General features: G+C 32.7%; 1 protein-coding gene across 8 annotated transcripts in view; it reads left to right on the forward strand.

Annotated features, from left to right (window-relative positions):
• CEP290 (centrosomal protein 290) overlaps window positions 1-17,275 on the forward strand; it is a 100,859-nt gene that overhangs the window by 48,263 nt on the left and 35,321 nt on the right. For 7 of the 8 annotated variants that reach the window (XR_012324272.1, XM_033866271.2, XM_033866274.2 and 4 more), the window contains 11 exons: window positions 2,417-2,528; window positions 6,227-6,432; window positions 7,369-7,520; window positions 9,115-9,226; window positions 9,834-10,289; window positions 11,091-11,255; window positions 12,220-12,327; window positions 12,546-12,680; window positions 13,894-14,160; window positions 14,779-14,886; window positions 15,540-15,739. Coding sequence is in view for 7 of the 8 variants with exons in the window: in XM_033866271.2 (XP_033722162.1) it covers window positions 2,417-2,528; window positions 6,227-6,432; window positions 7,369-7,520; window positions 9,115-9,226; window positions 9,834-10,289; window positions 11,091-11,255; window positions 12,220-12,327; window positions 12,546-12,680; window positions 13,894-14,160; window positions 14,779-14,886; window positions 15,540-15,739 (2,021 nt within the window). In the remaining variant the exon portion in view is untranslated. The remainder of the gene's footprint in view (window positions 1-2,416; window positions 2,529-6,226; window positions 6,433-7,368; window positions 7,521-9,114; window positions 9,227-9,833; window positions 10,290-11,090; window positions 11,256-12,219; window positions 12,328-12,545; window positions 12,681-13,893; window positions 14,161-14,778; window positions 14,887-15,539; window positions 15,740-17,275) is intronic. The other variant, XM_033866275.2, reaches the window with a different exon arrangement.

Raw genomic sequence — 17,275 nt, forward strand, 5'->3', positions numbered from 1 at the left:
GGAGAGAATGATTGAATATTAGAGGTAAGAGTGGTAATAAATGAGGGTGCAGTACCAGGGCAGGGGTATGAAAATGGGATATGAAGCAAGGCCACAGTTATCCTTTGAAAGAGTCTGGAAGTAAGAGAAGCAAAAAGGGTAGCAAGATATTTAAAACACCTTAAGCCCTTTTTTGTTTTTCTCCTACGAATTTACAGTACCTAGGAACTGGGCTGTAATTGTGCATGTTACCAGAGAGTCATGTTTTATTCCCTTATCTTCCTTTTCATTATAACATCGCCCTTTAAAAAAAAAAAAAATCTCGGGACTTCCCTGGTGGCGCAGTGGTTAAGAATCCACCTGCTAATGCAGGGGACACGGGTTCGAGCTCTGGTCCGGGAAGATCTCACGTGCTGTGGAGCAGCTAAGCCCATGCGCCACAACTATTGAAGCCCGTGCGCCACAACTATTGAAGCCCGTGCGCCTAGAGCCGGTGCTCTGCAACAAGAGAAGTCACCACAATGAGTAAGCCCGTGGACCGCAACGAAGAGTAGCCTCCGCTCATCGCAACTAGAGAAAGCCTGTATGCAGCAACGAGGATCCAGCCTAGCCAAAAATAAATAAATAAATTTATTTTAAAAAAAATGTCATGGGCTTCCCTGGTGGTGCAGTGGTTGAGAGTCCGCCTGCCGATGCAGGGGACGCGGGTTCGTGCCCCGGTCCGGGAAGATCCCACATGCCGCGGAGCGGCTGGGCCCCTGAGCCATGGCCGCTGAGCCTGCGCGTCCGGAGCCTGCGCGTCCGGAGCCTGTGCTCCGCGACGGGAGAGGCCCGCGTACAGAAAAAAAAAAAAAAAAAAAAAAAAAAAAAATGTCACTACCCTGTTTTATTTTTCTTCATAATGGTTATTACCTGACAGTATGTTATATATTGGCTTATTTTCAAATTGCTCCATTAAAATACAAGTTTTAGGATGGAATTTGTTTACCATTGCAGTCCAGTGCTTAGAATACCTGGCATGTAGTAGACATTCTATTTGTTAAAATGAAGAATAAATGAGCTTAAAATATTATACTTATGTGCCAACTCCTACATTTTATGTTTCCAGCCTGACTTCTCAGAACTCTGTTCTTCTGTATGGAATTACCTACTTAACAACTCATGTTTCAAGGGGATCTCTAATTTAACGTGTCCAAATTTAATTCCTGATGTCTATTTCTCTCATAGTTGTTTCTGTTTCAGTGTATGCCACTATTATCTACTCATTTAGTTAAGGCAGATATCTTAGAATTATTCTCTAGTCATTCCTTTCCTTTATCATTTTCCACCCAAATGTAATTAATTCTTATGTGTCCTCTTTTCTCTATCTTCCCTGCTATAACTGTAATCTAAACCAGTGTCATCTCTCATCTGGACTTTACAGTATCTTCCTGACTAATTTCTCATTTCTCTATTTACCCCTTTATTGATTCTCCACATTTTATTCAGAATGATTTGTTAAAACTTCTTCCTTTAAATCTTTAAATGATTTCCTATTATACCTTAAGTTACATTCCAGTTACTTGTCTTGACATACCATGCCTTGCCTGGTATGGCCCCCTATAATCTCTCCAACTTTTTTTTTTTATTCCTCTTCACTCTGATTGTTGCTCACTGTGTTCAAGTCCTCTAATACTCCAGACTCTTTCCTGCTTTGGAGCATCTGGGTTTACCAGTAGTATATCAGTTCTTTCCATGGCTGGTTTCTTGTCAAGATTGGCTCCTTCTCTTACCATCAGTTTCAGCTTAAATACCACCTCTTCAGTGGTTAATACTTTCTTTAAGCACTCTATCTGGATATGCTACTTTTTATTATTCTTTGGTTTTGTACTCTATTTCTTTCTAGATCTTCACCTGTTTAGTGAATTTTTTTCTTTGATTATCTGTTCACATTCTGCTGCATTCCACACTCCTCCCCAACTCCTACCACACATATATCCACAGACACCAAATGGTGAGGCCTATGAAGGCCAGAAGTTTGTCTGTTTCTTTTCATCATGAACATACAGTACCTGTCACCGATGGCATGCTGTGGATGCTCAGTAACCCTTGGTATGAATGAGGGAAGTAAGCACTGCTTTATGAAGATTGTGAGACTCTGGAGTGTTCCACGTTGGCCAAAGTGAACATGGCAGAAGCTAATACTCAGGAGTTTAGGGCCACATATCGGATATACAAGGTTTTGATGATTATTTTTAAATAATATATGTGTGTGTATACAACATATATGTTATGTGTATGTCTATCTGTATTACATGCAGAGGAACTTCTACATTCGTTAAAAAAAACTAGATTGTGAGCTTTAGGAGATTATTATATAAAGTTCAGACAGTGTCACATCTGTGGTATTAATCTGAATTACAATGTAGTTGCTCAGTGATGTTTCTATTTTATTCAGTGTGAAAATGCATCCCTAAAAGAACAAATGGAGTCTGTAAGTAAAGAACTGGAGATTACCAAGGAAAAACTTCACACTATTGAACAAGCCTGGGAACAAGAAACTAAATTAGGTAAGTATTATGACTCATAATATAAAATGATTAAGATCCAATAGTGAATATTTTTCATTTAAAGTGCCTTTCTATACCAGATAAAAAGGAAATATTTTGATAAAAATTCACTCTCTGCCTAACAGTTTAATTTAACAGGCAGTTGATGAATAATATCTCATACTAACCTTTACCAAAGTTAGGTTTTTAGTTATTAAATTGGATTTGTTTCTAATGAAATCATATGTTAAAAATGTATGACTGAGCATTAGCTATACTGAACCATTTAACAATTAAAACTGATGATAATTTTGAAATACCTGTATTTTAATGATAGTATTATGAGTTTTTTCACTGTATAGAGTTATATTAGGAATATATCATTTTATATTTTTAAATTAAAAGATCACCTAGAACATCAGAAAAATTTGAGAAGAATTTATATTGCTCATAGTTCCACTACTGTATCATTTTTTTGTATGACCTTATACATGCTTATATATTTTATATACTTTAAATTATAATAAACATTATATGCTATATTTAGTAGATATCAAAATATTTCATTTTTTATTCATCATACTTATAAATATTCATGCAGTAAGTTACTGTGTTTGGGTGATTAAATCACTAGCTTTTCTAATTTTTGCTATTGCTTATAGTGCTGCAGTGAACATCTTCATTTACATCTAACAGAGATATTGTCTTAAAGGGTATTAAAATCTTTGTGGCTTCTGCTAGGATTTTCCATATTAGTTTTTCAAATGGTTATCCTAGTTCACAACATTTAAATAATTTTATCTCACTAGCATTATGCTCTATAATTTTCAAATAAATTTGCCCCTTTGGATAAAATGTTTTAATTTGTTTTCTAGACCTTAGAGTGCTAATGCTATTCAAAGTTTCTGTTACTATTAAATTGGTAACTGAGACATGTAGCTTAGAGAGGCTTAACATTGGGAAGTCTAAAATAAGCTACTCTTAGAAATGTACTTTTTAATTCATTAAGAGATTAAAAGTGAATTGACTTCCATGTAGCTCTTACATAAAAGAAGATACCATTTTAACTAAGATATAGAAAAGGATATTATATACAGTTTTAGTAAGTTCTTTGTTCATTCTATCCTGTGTTTCTTCAATAAGTGCTGAATTCCCTATAGAAATTCCTTAATTTTCAAATACCTTAATCTCTCCGATACATGGCTTTATAGCACTGAAGTTTTTTTTTTTAATATAAAGTCTAGCTTTATTTTTTAAAAGATTTTACAAGTCTGTCAACCTCAAACATGCATAGGTGAATTATTCACATCTTCCATCAGATGAGGCTTACAGTTTCGATCCCTCTCAGAAAAAATAAGTAAAAAATAAATTTTTTCACAGATATTTATCCACTACATTACTCAGCTTAGTTCTGAAGTTTTCTCTCTATAAATACTTTAACACAGCTGCTAGTGGTAGTACTGTTGTTGTACAGCTGCACATGGCTATAATTTTACAAGCATGCCTTATTCTTGCTAGCTCCCTGGTTTGGCTCCAGGGTCCAAATCTTGTAGAGGAAAAATAAAGGTTAACTGGGCTGCCAGAAAAGCACACTGAATGCATCCTGTAGTGCTCTGTGACAAGCCAGAGAAGGAGTACAGCCTCCAGCAAGGTCCTGTGGAGAGGCAGCTCTGAGGTGGTTTAAATACCTTTGTTTAAGGTGTTTCCTTATCTTGGAATGACCTCACCATTGCCTGTCTTCCAAAGCCAAGGTTCGAATGTCAACCCCTCAATTCTGAACAGAGACATGAGAAGATTCGCTCCAAATTCTGGAACTCCACAATAAATCACTGAAGTTTAAAAGCTTTTATTTCCTGGTGCCCTTATATCTTTGTTTAAAAGTGTCACTTTTTTAGCTTTTTCCATGCGGGAATTGATTGGTGTTGGGCTGTTACCCTCTCTCTAGGACACTCCAAACACAAGAATATAGAGTAGACTAGTGTCTATTGCAGCCCCTGTGATGTGCCTCTTTTCATTATCAAAGTTTAGCACTAAAGAGAATGGAGAAGAGTTTTTATGTTCCTAGTATATCTGTATTTACTGCAATTTTTTTTTCTTTCCTTCATGGTGCTTAGGGTTGCCTGAATGAATCTCTGTACCATAATGGTTTCCTAACACTTTTAGCTTCTTTCAGTAACATTACTGTTAGCTATTTGATCACTGCTTGCAGCAGCTATTCTAAAATCATATACTATTTAAAGACACAGAACAAAATGAAGCACTTCTTAAAGCTGAGACAGACACCAAAACAGTTTAGTTTCAAAAATATATATATTTCTTTGAGCAAACTCAGTTATAAAACTCAAGCTTGTGAAGCTAGAAAGATAGGAGGTGGCATTATTGGTGTTACGACTGTTTACAGAGTAAATCACTGCTTATTAGTTCCTTAAAATAATTGACTTCCCTGAACATACGGTTAATTGACTCTCTAAAAAAACTAAAACTACCAAATTTTTTTTCCTGGAGCATGTCTGTTATGCAAAGCAAAAGTATTAGTTTTCTCTTCTTAAAAGGTGACTAACTAATGATAATCCTACGTGATGCCTTTTCATGGTCAATGAGGGGGCTTTCGTTCTCTTTTCATTTAGCCACAAACTTCTGTGTCCAAAGATAAGCTATACAACTGCATATATGAGATAAGGGTATAATAACTGATAAAATAATTTAAAGTAAAATATTTGATATTAGATGTATACAAAGGCCAGATAAAGGTCAGGGTTAAAGAAGATACTTGGCGAAATCCCTAAATCACATGGCTTCAGATTTTACTTTTTTACTCTGAGTCATTGCACTTGTATTCACAAAGTAGTGTTGCTTCACTGTATTGCCTCTTAATACAGTTTATCTCCTTTCAGTTAACAAAGTATATTTATTTGCCCTTTTTTGACTATCTACATGTGACACCTCCTACACTACATCTTTTACATTGTTATTTCAGTTCAGGCATACCTTGGACATATTGCACGTTTGGCTCCAGATTGGCACAACAAAACAAATATTGCAATAAATGAGTCACAGGAATTTTTTGGTCTCCCAGTACCTATAAAAGTTATGTTTACACTATACTATAGTCTATTAGTGTGCAACAGTATTATGTCTAAAAAAAATGTACATACCTTAATTTTAAAATACTTTATTGCTAAAAAATGCTAGCCATCATCTGAACCTTCATTTTGTCTTAATATTAACATCAAAGATCACTGATCATAGATACCATAACAAATATAATAAAGAAGTTTGAAATATTGTGAGGATTACCAGTGTGACACGAGACACGAAGTGAGCAAATGCTGTTGGAAACATGGCACCGACAGACTTGCTCAACTCAGCATTGTTTGCCACAGACCTTCAATTTAAAAACAAACAAAAACAAAAAAATGCAGTCTTTGCGAAGCTCCATAAAGCAAAGCACAATGAAACAAGGTATGCCTGTAATCCTATGAAGAATAATTTGTGTTATAATTTGATTGACAAAACATGTAAATCCCAGAGGATTAGGATAGGCAGCATACGGATAAGAAGTAACAGAGCTGAGACTAGAGTCCAGGTCTGTCATAATTCAAAAGGCTCGTGTGTTTTCCGCATAACAATAGTGCCTCCTTACATACAATGTCTAAAATATCTGGGATAAACTTTAGATAAGAACAGCGTGAGATTTACCGAAGTATTGTTGCATTTAGGAAATGAATCTAACATGGATAAGGCAAAGAAATCAATAACCAATAGTGAGATTGTTTCTATTTCAAAAAAAATCACTATGCTGGAGATGAAGGAATTAAATGAAAGGCAGCGGGCTGAACATTCTCAAAAAATGTATGAACATGTGAAGACTTCATTGAAGCAAGTGGAAGAACGTAATTTTGAATTGGAAACCAAATTTGCTGAGGTTTGATATTATAATTTTTTTCATGCAGTTAGAGAGTAAAAAATCAGTCATGGTAGCCATCGTATTATTGGAAGAGGTTTGTTTGTAACTCTGAAGTAGCATATTAATATAGTGCTTGTGTTTCATGTAATGGGTAAATGATATATTTTTAAATCTGAAATGTTTAAAAAGAAAGCAGGTATTTTTGTGATTGAGTTTTTATTTCTCACCAGCATTACATTATTAGATTTAATGTGCAAAAAGATGTTATTTGCTTAATAATGGAATTGCCTTCCACTACCATCCCTTCATTTAACAGTTATTATTTCTGAGTGCCTAGTACATGCCAGATGCTGTATGGGAACTGGAGTTATAGCATGAAATAAAATAGACAGTAATCTCTCCTTTCAGGGACTTCATTCTAATAGGAAGTTTTAGACTTTTGATATGGTCAAAATTACTAAATTGGCTGGCAATAATATAGTTTGCAAATATTCAATAATTTATGGTGAAGTAGCACTCATAATATTCCTTTACCTTGAGAATGTGTATTTCTCAAATCATTCATGTTATTTTGTTTATTTTAAATGTCATTATATATTAATAAGATTTTATTAACTATTTAGATTTATTTATAGATGATATAGTTGAAGTAAAATATAATGAGCATATGGCATTTCAAGTAAATTAAGAATATCAGAGATTCATATCTTATTAGATTGTGAGTTGATTAATATAAATGACTTTGGGTGGGTTGACATACAACTAGAGTTTTCATAATTTGTTCCTGGCTCTTTCTCCCCTTATCTTCGTCAATCTATTCTTAATACTTCACACCCAATGCAGTATCTGGACTAATGCAAAGTAAAGAGGACTGCAGTGTGCTGAAAGGTATAATAAAAGGAAAATGTCACCAAAAACTAACGTTTCTGAACGGTTTTTGTTACTTTTTCTCAGCTTACCAAAATCAATTTGGAAGCGCAGAAAGTGGAACAGATGTTAAGAGATGAATTAGCTGATAGTGTGAGCAAGACAGTAAGTGACGCTGATAGGCAACATATTCTAGAATTAGAGAAGAGTGAAATGGAACTAAAAGTTGAAGTATCAAAGTAAGTTCATGTGGAGTTTTTAGTCATTTGATTAGCTGTGTCTACTCTAATTTGTGTTTATGAACTCTAATTACAGTGGTAAAGGGGTAGTATCCTTAGTGGCAATTGTTACTGGTTTCTTTTTATTAGAACAGGGTTAAACAATATTAACAAGATTGATTTTTAACTAGCATAAGTAATAATATTGAAGAGGAAATAACTTCTCAAGATTTACATTTTTCAGAGCCCAGGAATAGTATTACAGGAAACACTGAACTTGAAATCAAGACTCTCTGAGATCTAGTTTTCCCACATACTAATATTTTTTTGGAGGGAAGGGTTGTGGCCATTTAATTTGTTTAAACTTAATTTATTAAGGGAGTAATAATACTTATTTCATAAGGTTGCTGTAAAAATAGAAATAAAATACGGATTTTGATTCAGTTTACATCTATTAAACATATACTGACTCATCTAATTACACTTAATAACCCTGATAACAGTGTTGTTTTCATTTTACATAAGGAAACAGTTTATTCTCTTAGAATTCAAAGTATCAATATATGTAAGGAGGAAATACTGTGTATACCAGGTAGATGCTGTCTAATCACTCTTTTGTAATTATGTGTTACTTCATTAGAAAAGTATGAGGATCCCTGAGTTTATCTGTCTAGCACAGATAATTAGTAAAAAGGGTTTATGGCTTACCCATAAAGTTATAGCCATTGTTTTAGAGTCTTGATAGTCCTTTTGGGAATATCAGTTATTCCCAGCCCTTTTCACTATGAATGACCCCATTTTTTATTCTTCCTTTCACCTCATGTACTTCATCTTTTGAAGTAAACTAATTTATAATTACTCATTTTGTTATATTTTAATTGGTGAAAACTTACATAACTGGCGGTAAGAGCTTCTAATCAATATGAGGAAACCTGACTTATCTGTTACGCTGAACTAAAGTTATTCCAGCCCAAAGTAAAATGCATTTTATTTTACCTGTTTAATCTTATCAAAATAGTCATATAGGAAATTTAATAACTTACCATCAAGCTCCACCCTTTTTTTGCAATTGTAGTAATTGTGTAATCTCTTTTTCACATTTCTGGTAACTAGCAAATTAAAATAAAGCAAATCAAAACATACATTAATTGATCTAGGGAACCTGGCAATTTTAAATTTCTGTATTCTTAACTGTACAGTTTATCAAGTAAGCCTACTTAATACCTTATTCCGTCTATACCAAACCATGATAATAAGCATCTCATGAAAAAAAGTGTGAGAGAGGAGTTCTTTGACCATATACATTTGGAAAATGCAAAAAATGTACAGGTTGAAATAATTTTTTACTCTAGAACTTCTCAGAGCATTTGATATGATACGTATATGAGTCTTCAAGGGAGAGGAATGTTGGGAATGGAGTATTTTTTACAGAACATTTGTTAACTCCTCATGGAATTATGTTTCATGAAACAGTTCAGGAAACTTTAGTATTCCATACAAAGAAGAGATGCTGCAAACTGATGGCTTTTCCAGGGGTCTAGAAATTTGAAATTTTAATATTTATTTACTTAGAAAACGTACCCAGTTGTATCTGAAGTATCTTATCACTTCCTAGACTAAAAGAGATTTCTGACATTGCCAAAAGGCAAGTTGAAATTTTGAATGCACAACAACAGTCCAGGGAAAAGGAAGTAGAGTCCATCAGAATGCAGCTGTTAGACTATCAGGTATGTGCAGTATTAACTCTTATATATAGATTCTTTTCTTTTTCCTAAATTTACATTAGATATTGGGATGATTTTGTAGTTTTAATCAGAGGATATATCAGATAGAGGCTCCTATTTTTGTAAGTTGATTAGAAAAACTCGTTAATTTGAAATGCCATTCATAACACAGAAAAGCATTTAAATGCTTACAGATGCATTGTGCTGGCTGCTGACCAAAGCCCAGACAGTGAGGAGAAACATGTCTTTCATAACAATATTTTCTCTTGTATTTATGTATAGTTTTTCACATATTCTCACATTATAAGTTCTTTTAGGATTAAAAAACCCCACATTGTCTGCATTAGTATTATTATCAATACTGTTATTAATATATGGAAGTTTTCAAAAAAACAGTAATATTCCAACTGTTAGATGCCAGATTTAGATTTTAAATAAGTTTGATTCTAGTTTTCTACACTTTTGCAATTAAAACAAGGTTAGATTTTTGTAGGATCTCATGTAGCACCCTGTTTTAAATTTTATATTTAGTAAATTGTGATTTTAAAACCATGATAAGTTTCATTGGGAAAACTTGAAACTTCCTACAAACATATATTTTTTATATTAGGCACAGTCTGATGAAAAGGCACTAATTGCCAAGCTGCACCAACACGTTGTCTCTCTTCAAGTTAGTGAGGCTACCGCTCTTGGTAAGTTGGAGTCGGTTACGTCTAAGCTGCAGAAGATGGAGGCCCATAATTTGCGCTTAGAGCAGAAACTTGATGAAAAAGAACAAGCTCTCTATTCTGCCCGTTTGGAGGGGAGAAACAGAGCAACACATCTGCGCCAAACAATTCAGTCTCTACGACGGCAATTTAGTGGAGCTTTACCCTTGGCACAGCAGGAAACGTTCTCTAAAACAATGATTCAGTTACAAAACGACAAACTGAAGATAATGCAAGAAATGAAAAATTCTCAACAAGAACATAGAAATATGAAGAACAAAACACTGGAGATGGAATTAAAGTTAAAGGGGCTGGAAGAGTTAATAAGCACTTTAAAGGATGCCAGGGGAGCCCAAAAGGTAAAACATTGATTTTAAGTTCAGTATTTTCAAAAGAGTTATGTAATAACTTTGAGTTAATATGTGCCTATGTGAATAATGCTTAATATATGAACAAAATTCCGTGTATAATTTATTAATTCAGGTTTTATAAATTAGGAGTTTGGGCTATTTGGATATCTTTTTATAAATAAAATGAGACTCCTCTAAGCCATGGTTTCAATAGAAATGCTTAGATTGTATAATATCAAAGAATTTTAAACACTCTAGGAAAGTTTATATATTAATTAAATACTAATTATAATTTTTCTTAAACATTGTAGTGGTTAGTTGAATTCTACTCTTCATAATTATTATGTTTAAAATTATTTACAAGTAGTAGGCCCACATTTATTTTTTAATATAAATTTGTTTTTGCCCTCATTTGGAAGGAATTAAACGAAAAATAATTATTTTGAAATTAAATTTTATTCTCTAGGCTAGAAACATTTAGGATTTTTATTTATGAAAGTAAAATGAATGTTGCAATTACATACATACACTAAGGACCCAGTAAATATATGAAAGTAAATGAATAAATGAAAGTGAATGTTAGTGATATCCATTCCAACATCATTTGAAAAATGTTTTATGTTAAGATCCCACATATTAGAAAAGTCTGGAAATTCTAAATAAACTTTTCCTTGTGGAACAACCAAGGATAATCTTATATCTTATTTTGTTATAGAATGTCCATTAATTTGAATTAAAATCATTAAGATCAGTGGAGAAATTTTGTTTATATAGTATTTACATTTGTATGTATAATTTGTAAATCTTCAGGTAATCATTTGGCATACGAAGATAGAAGAACTCCGTCTTCAAGAGCTTAAACTCAGTCGAGAATTAGTCAAAGATAAAGAAGAAATAAAATATTTGAATAATATAATTTCTGAATATGAGCATACAATCAGTAGTCTGGAGGAAGATATTGTGCAGCAGAATAAGGTTTCATTTTATATTTACTTTCGTATTTGTTGCTAAGATTTTTAACATAACAACATTGCATGGGTGATTACATTATTTTCCTAATTGAGTGTAGCTCCCATTATTATTGTTATAAAATATTCTGTTTCTTATTTTTTAAACTATTCTAAAAATACATATTTATTTAGTTGCATTAATAGTCTTAAAAGGAATAATTCATAAGCAAACTTATTTGGTAAGTTAATTTTTATTTCAATATTAGTTATTTGACTTTTCATGGTTACAAGTTTCTACTGGCTCTCACTGATGGAATAGGAGAAGGCAGCTTGGTGTAGAATAAAGCACAAAGGCTTTGGAGGCAGATGATATTCACTAAGCACATGCTTGCTTGCTTCAGAAATTCTGTTGTTCCTTCTGCTTAGATTGTTCTTACCCCAGATAACAGTATTGATAATGCTTTCATTGCCTTCTGGTCTTAGCTCAAATGTCTTACCTTATCAGTGAGGCCTTCACTAGCCACTCAGTCTACAACAGTAAATCTTATCATCAAGATTCCCTGAATAGGGATTACCTAGTTTCATTTTACTCCATAGCACTCATCACCCTCTGACATATTACATACTTACTTGTTTATTGACTATCTCCACCTCACTAGTGTATAAGTTCTGTAGTGAAAGGTACTTGGTTTTGTTCACTGCTGCGTTCTCATTGTCTTGAATAGTGCTTGCCACACAGAATGTGTCATTAAACATGTTTTGGATGAATGGATGGATGGGTATATGGATGGATTGAAATCCTGACTCCATATCTGCCTGTCTCTGTGATCGTAGGCAAATCACTTCATCTCTGAATTTACTTCCTTTTTCCATAAAATGAAAATAATAGTGACCTCAAAGGGTTGTTGTGAGGATTAAATAAGAAAAATGTGTGTAAAAATTCCTGGTGAGTATCTCTGTGTGTGTCTGACCCAAACTGTCTTTTTCAGTTTCACGAAGAAAGACAAATGGCCTGGGATCAGAGAGAAGTTGAGCTAGAACGTCAACTAGATGTTTTTGACCGTCAGCAAAATGAAATACTAAATGCAGCACAAAAGGTATGAATGATTAGTCTTGTTTGCTACTCTGTAGCACGGCCTATAATGTTAACAAATAGAAATATTTTCTAAGGTCGGATGGAATTTTAATTGATGGTATCTTTTTATGTTTCAACTGTAAGTGGAGTTTAATCATGTCATGTCATATAGTTGTAAAAATGAATATTGTTCTTCTCAATGCTGCAACTGCTTTTTTAAAAAATTCTATTTCTCAATAGTTTGAAGAGGCTACAGGATCAATGCCAGACCCTAGTTTGCCCCTTCCAAATCAACTTGAGATTGCTCTAAGAAAAATTAAGGAGAATATTCGAATAATCCTAGAAACACAGGCAACGTGCAAATCACTAGAAGAGGTAATTAGAAGAATTTGCATTTTGATTAGTGCATTATTAGGTATGCTTGTGGCATTTTCTAAGTAATATTTTTAAATGAGGATGAAGCATAAAATGATGAATCTGTTGCTTATTCTGTTCTCCTTTTTTATTCTCCTATAATGTTTCTAGTACCTGATAAAAAACAGCAGATATGGCTAATTTGAAATTACTCTCCTTTTAATCATTATTTGCCACTTTTGGGCATGTTCTTCAGTTGCTAGCATGAAAGGAAACAAAAAGAGCATTTGACTGTAGCTTTATGAGCAATATATTTCTTTCCTCTCTATGATCAAGAATTGTTTTCATCCTTGTTTATTTTTATGTTTTATTTTGAAGTGCATGTTTTATACTCTGAATCAATTTTCAGTTTATTCCTTTTTGTAGATAGTTAAAGGGCTTGAAGGTAAATTAGAAATTATTTCTTAGTTTAATCTAGGTCTTAAATTTGGTTAATAGATGATTAGATCTGTCTTCTTTATTAAATTCTACAGAAAATAGTATAAACCAAGTATGTTTAGATGTCAACTAAAATGAAAATCATATTAACTGTAAATACATTTTAAATAATTTTTTAAATTGTGCACTTTTAAACCAACTGAGGAAACTTAGATTGTCTTCTATAATTGTAAATTTGTTGTTTATGTGTATTGCCGCTGAGTTACTAGAATTTAAATACCTGCCTTAATTCTGTTGAGGAGAACACACTTTCTTCTGTTTTGTTTTGATAAGCTGCAGATTTTATAATAGTGACCCATTGACTCAGGCCACTAAAATTCCAATTTTTATACTTTGTTGACTTTATAGGTTACTCTTCTAGTGCTTTAATAGTCAGTGGACCAAAATAAAAGGAATGGTTTATTACATTTTCTTTCTAAATCTATCACCACCACACATTTCTAGTTCTAAATCTATAAGACCTAAATAAAGTACTGTAAGTAAATTTCATTTTCATCATAACAGTGAAATTTCTAACACATGTGATAATCTTACAAATAAGTAAAATATACATGTAGATAACTGCTGTCACATAGAAATACAGTCGATTAACCTTATTAAGTATCATTTGGCTATTATAAGTATGATGTGAAAAATAAAACGAAACTCCTTTCCTTGCTTATAGCTAATCTCACTAAAATTCAGATGAAGCATTTTTAAAAGAAAAATGTATTTTTTTATGATTTGATCATTGCAGAAGCTAAAAAAAAAAGAATCTGCTTTACGGTTAGCAGAGGAAAATATTCTGTCAAGAGACAAAGTAATTAATGAACTGAGGCTTCGATTGCCTGCCACTGCAGAACGAGAAAAGCTTATAGCTGAGCTAGGAAGAAAAGAGGTGGAACCAAAATCTCATCACACATTGAAACTTGCTCATCAGACCATTGCAAACATGCAAGCAAGGTTAAATCAAAAGGAAGAAGTGTTAAAGAAGTATCAACATCTTCTAGAAAAAGCCAGAGAGGTATTTTATTATATTATGTTATGCTCTTTTATTTATTATGATGTTTTTTAGACAAATGCCAAATACTGTTCTGCCCTGAAGTGGTATTTCATTTCTTGTTTTCAAATGATTCTATTCAGGTATTGTTACTTTCACGCGATTGGATTACAGATCTGTCAGTAAAACTGGCAGTTGTGTTATGGACCGACTAAATTGCTAAATTAGGCTTTCATGGTGAAACTATGTGATTTTGAAAAATATCATTTGAGTTAATAGGTAAAGACTGAGGCAGTAAGTTAGAATGAAATCTGTCACACAGGTATCAGTGGAAATCAAATTTGCTAGAACTTGGAGGGGAAAAAAATCTGACATTTAAAAATTTGCTAGAAACAAGTTAAAAGCTGATGGATACATATTATTCTAATATTAATAATAAATTATTCTCTAAGGCTGGGCTTGTCAGTTTGAACATGTGCTAGGGGAAATGTATACAGGTATAAATAAATACATGCAGATGTTGTTCCTTCCCTATCTCATAAGGATTTTAGAAGGTAAAGATAAGAAAATATTTAAGACCCTTAGAATGTGAATTTATTTGAATCATAATATAAGATATAGTTTTGATTTCTTGTAAAACAGGAACAAAGAGAAATTGTTAAGAAACATGAAGAGGAACTTCATATTCTTCATCATAAATTAGAATTACAGGCTGATAGTTCACTCAGTAAATTCAAAGAAGCAACTTGGGTAAGATTCTAAGAACTTTGTTCTATTCTTTATTGATTTTTGAGACCATGCAATTGAAAATTTAGCTCTCCCTTTTTTTTTTTTTTTGGACTAGAAGCCATCCTACCTTTTTTTTTTTTTGCCAGAATAATCTTCTGAAGACAGAGCTGTAATCATTTTTTTCCCTAAACCGACATTTGTTAGTAGCTTACTGCTGCCTACAAAATCATGTTTATGTTTCTTAGCCACGTACTCAAAGCCTTCCATGATCTGACCTCAATCTTTCTTTTCAAATCTGCACATTAAGTTTACCTGTGTCTAACTGCTTTCCATGTTCTGAATTCAGTTCATTCTTGCCTCTTTTGATCATTGTATTCTATATGTGCGAAATGACCTTAAGCAAACCTTAGCTTCCTCAAGCCTTAACTCATTAATTCAATCAACATTTATTTATTGATCCCCCACTACATGTAGGCACTTTGCCATATACTGGGAATACAAAGAATAAGATCTATATTTCCTATCTTCTTTAAGCCTTCATTACCTATTAAATCATTACATTTTAGATTTGATATTATATTTTGATCATTTAAGGAACCAAGTTAAAATTATGGAGTAAGTATGGCATTGCATTGTACCTGCTCATGGCTAATATAACCAACCATATTTCATAGGATTTAATAAAACAGTCTCCTACTCCAGTTCCTACCAACAAGCATTTTATTCATTTGGCTGAGATGGAACAGAGAGTAGCAGAACAAGATGACTCTCTCTCCTCACTTGTGATCAAACTAAAAAATGTATCTCAGGATTTAGAGAGACAAAGAGAAGTCACTGAATTAAAAGTCAAAGAGTTTGAAAATATCAAATTACGGTAAGTCTTAGAAATGTAGATATTGGCAAATGGGAATAATGTTATAATAAAGATAAATGTAAGCATTTGTTATGTCATGCACTGTTCTAAAAATGTTGAATATATTATCTCATTTTATACTACTTGTGACATAGCATATTCACTCCATTTTGCAGTTAGGAAACTAGGCTGTAGGAAGCCTCAGTTACATGCCTAGGAGAAGATGGGAAAGCCACGATTTGAATCTAGTCAGTCTGACTCAAGAGCCAACTCAGATTCTTACATAGAATCTCATCTTTAACCTTTTTAAATTTCCATTTTATTATCTAAAAAGTGAAATGACAGTACTTACCCTGGCTCTTTCAAGGTGGTTATATAAAGGCCAAATGATGATGTATGTGGAAGTAATTTGAAAATTGTAAAGTAACATATAAATATAAAACTTTTATTTACATACCTATAACAGTTTCTGGCATACATTAAAGGCTCAAATATTTGTTGAATGAAAAATTAACCAATCTTTTTTATTAACCACAGTGACGGTAGAGGGCTCACAGCATTCTCTATATTAGAGATTCTAAACATTGTTCAACCATTTATCAGAATGTGTATTTTAAAACTAAAATAGGTTTATATTTAGGTATTTTGTAATCATTGTAGAACTATCTCTCTGAGGGTCAGTTTCGTATCTGAAAAAAATAAGAAAGCTAACTACTTAACTTATAATTCCATTCCATCTCTGAAGCCCTTATTAGAACCTTTGCTTCTTTTTTCATTTATCCAAGATGCTTCTGACAAAACTAACACTATTTGTGCTTAAGAAGCTGCTACTTTAAATAAGTTATTCTCTAAGAGAAAAGAGAATTAGCAACAGCATATGGTATATTTTCAATCTAATTTTCCCCATTCTGTTAAATTTTATACATGAGATGCTATTTTTGATATAGTAAGTTTCTGTCATATTTTAGAGCATAAAATTTCTTGCATTTTGAATCTAATTCCTGGATGTAGAAAATAATCATTTTTTTGACATTACCTTGTATATATAATTTTTTGCCACATGAAATACTTGAAGTTGTTGTTTTGTACCTTACCATGTCATTTTAGCCTAAAATTATACTTCTATTCTCTGTGTGCACATTGGCATACATATTTTAATGTGTCTTAAGAAATTATAGTTCTTTGTCATTTTTTTAGTGAAACCTTGTATTTTTACACTTTGATGATTATTTAAAGTGACTTAAGTTTTTGCTGTAAGCAACAAGTCTCAGAGTGTTTAATACCTGTTCGTGGTTTAACAGACCTTCCTCTCACTGATCAAAGTTTAATCATTTGAATCTCCATATTGGTGACCTTATTAATGCAGTGTCTATATAAGCACAGTGAACTGGATATAATTCAGTTTATAAGGGTAATTAATACTGACTGAGCAGTAGGATTAATTGAATTAACTAAGTCTTTTGATAGTATCTACTTCTATATAGTATACAGCCATAGATAGAGTTATAGATACAATACTAGTGACTTTAGAACCATAATACATGTGATTTCTGTGAA

The sequence above is a fragment of the Tursiops truncatus genome, chromosome 11 (assembly GCF_011762595.2).
Source record: "Tursiops truncatus isolate mTurTru1 chromosome 11, mTurTru1.mat.Y, whole genome shotgun sequence".
In the NCBI taxonomy this organism is placed as follows: Eukaryota; Metazoa; Chordata; class Mammalia; order Artiodactyla; family Delphinidae; genus Tursiops; species Tursiops truncatus.